This window comes from Corapipo altera, unplaced genomic scaffold (genome assembly GCF_003945725.1).
Source record: "Corapipo altera isolate COAL_440 unplaced genomic scaffold, ASM394572v1 182, whole genome shotgun sequence".
Classification (NCBI taxonomy): domain Eukaryota; kingdom Metazoa; phylum Chordata; class Aves; order Passeriformes; family Pipridae; genus Corapipo; species Corapipo altera.
In genome coordinates this window covers 238726-240804 of record NW_020885056.1, presented here as the reverse complement: position 1 = coordinate 240804, position 2079 = coordinate 238726, and the positions used below count along the sequence as shown (strand labels likewise).

Sequence of the window (2079 nt, the reverse complement as noted above, 5' to 3'; positions counted from 1 at the left end):
GGGGGGGCTGCAGGGGCTGAGCCCCTCCCTCCCCTCCTCAGGATGCGCTGGGGTTCCACCGATGCCACCGTGGAGCCCGGCAGCATTTTTGACTATGAACCCGGGAAATTCTCGCCGCTGGAGCAGGTAGGGAGGTCCTGGCAGGGAGGGATTTTGGTGGGCACCGTGGTGGGCACACACCTAACTGGCCCCTTGCCCTTTCCAGCCCCCAGCAGTGGCACGGCGGGCCCAGTCCATCGAGGTGAGGTGGTGGTGGCGGGCAGGGGGCTGGGGGTGGCAGTGGGGGTCCTGGTGGCCACGGGCAGTGCCAGCCTGGCCCACCACAGCCCCACCCTGCCCGTGCAGGTGCTGCTGGAGCAGGAGCTGGAGCAGCTCAGCGAGGAGCTGGACAAGGACATGAGGAACATGGAGACACGCCAGACCCCCCACCAGGTACCCCGGACCCCCTGTCAGCTGCCCCTTGTCCCCCCCCCAGCAGGGCTGATGGGGGGGGGGATCCATCCAGCTGTGGGCACATCCAGCTGTGGGCACAGCCTTTGTGCAAGGCTGGTGGTCGGACGCAGGGCTGGATGTGTGCACATCTGGATGAATGCATGGCCAGATTCATGCACATCTGGATGAATGCATGGCTGGGTGTGTGCATGGCCGGATTCATGCACATCTGGATGCATGCACGGCTGGGAGCATCCCTGCATGACTGCGTGAATGCACAGCTGGGTGCCCGCACATCTGGATGAACGCACGCCCAGCTGGGTGTGTGCACAACTCAGTGCCCACCCATCCGGCCCCACGCACATCTGGGCCCGTGCACATCTGGTTCCACGCACGGCTCCTCGGCGGCCCCGAGCTGTGGGACTCTAGGACCCAGCCCGTCCGTCTGTCCGGCGGTTATTGGCGCAGCCGAGCTGGACTCCTTCGCTTCCCGCCGAGACTCGGCCTCCTGGATGATTAATTTTTCTCTCCCACCCCCTCCCGCTCCTCCCGGCAGAGCCCGGCGGCTGCTCCCACCGCTCGCTCCCCTGCTCCGGCCTCCCCGGCTGCTCGGTGAGTTCCGCGGCTGCTCCCGCGCCCCGGACCCCCAAATCCCCCTGTCCGGACCCCACTCGAGGCGGGGGGCAGGACCCCACTCCGGGGGTGGCCAGCGGGCTGTCCCTCCAGCGTCGCGGCGGGGTGGGAGCCTCCAGACATCCCCCTTGGGATGGATCCCCACGGACCCCCCGTGGCAGCGCTGGTCCCCTCGTCCCCCCCCACGCCCCGGCACGGGTGGGGGCCCCGGCGCCGGGCCGGCTGCCCGGTGGGTGGGACGGGGCCGGAGCGGGGCTGACCCTTTCCCCCGTCCCCGGGACGCCGTGTCCCGGCGTTTGGCTCCGTCCCAGGGGAGGTGACGGCGGCCGGATTCCCACCGCCGTGTCCCCGCGTCCCCACGGGCACAGGGAGGGGACAGCTGTGCCGGAGGGTGCCGGGGCACCCCCGGGTGGGGTCGGTACCCTGAGACGTGCTGGGCACCCCGGGGATGTCCCCGCGGAGCCGTCTCAGCCCCGGCAGCGGGAGGAAAACAAACAAACAGCAGCTCCACTTCTTGTAGGACCTGCCGTAACCCCCAGGGGCGCACAGGGGGAGTGGCTGCCAGCTCCCCAACCCCTCCTCTGGCCTGGAGGGGGCATCTGGGGCTCTTTAAGTGCCCCCCGCAGTGGGGTTATCCATTAGCCAGGCCGCCCTCCCCGGCGCTCGCCTGCTCGGCGCTTCCTGCTCGGCACCAGCAGGGACGTGCCGCTGGCACTGCCGGAAAACTTTGGACCTGTCCCGCTTGGCTGCCTCTGGGATGGGATCCTGGAGGGATGCACACAGGACACCCCGGTGTCCTGGTCCTGGGGGACCCCAGCGCCCTGGTATTGGGGTACCCAGGGGTTCTGGTCCGTGGAACTCGGGGATCCTGGTCATGGGGGACTCAAGCATCCTGCTTTTTGGGGACCCAAGGATCCTGCTCCTGGGGGACTTTGGCACCCTGGTACCTCTGTTTTGGGGTACCAGGGGTTCTGGTCCATGGAACTCAGGGATCCTGCTCCTGGGGTACCCTGG

At 68.7% G+C, this 2079-nt stretch overlaps 1 protein-coding gene across 1 annotated transcript in view; it reads left to right on the top strand.

Moving 5' to 3' along the window:
- The window catches only part of SORBS3 (sorbin and SH3 domain containing 3), a 5127-nt gene extending 4008 nt beyond the window's left edge, over positions 1–1119 (top strand). The window contains 4 exon segments of the mRNA XM_027668895.1: positions 42–126; positions 206–241; positions 346–432; positions 989–1119. Coding sequence (XP_027524696.1) covers positions 42–126; positions 206–241; positions 346–432; positions 989–1048 — 268 coding nt within the window. The 3' untranslated portion in view covers positions 1049–1119.
- Positions 1120–2079: the final 960 nt, after the last annotated feature.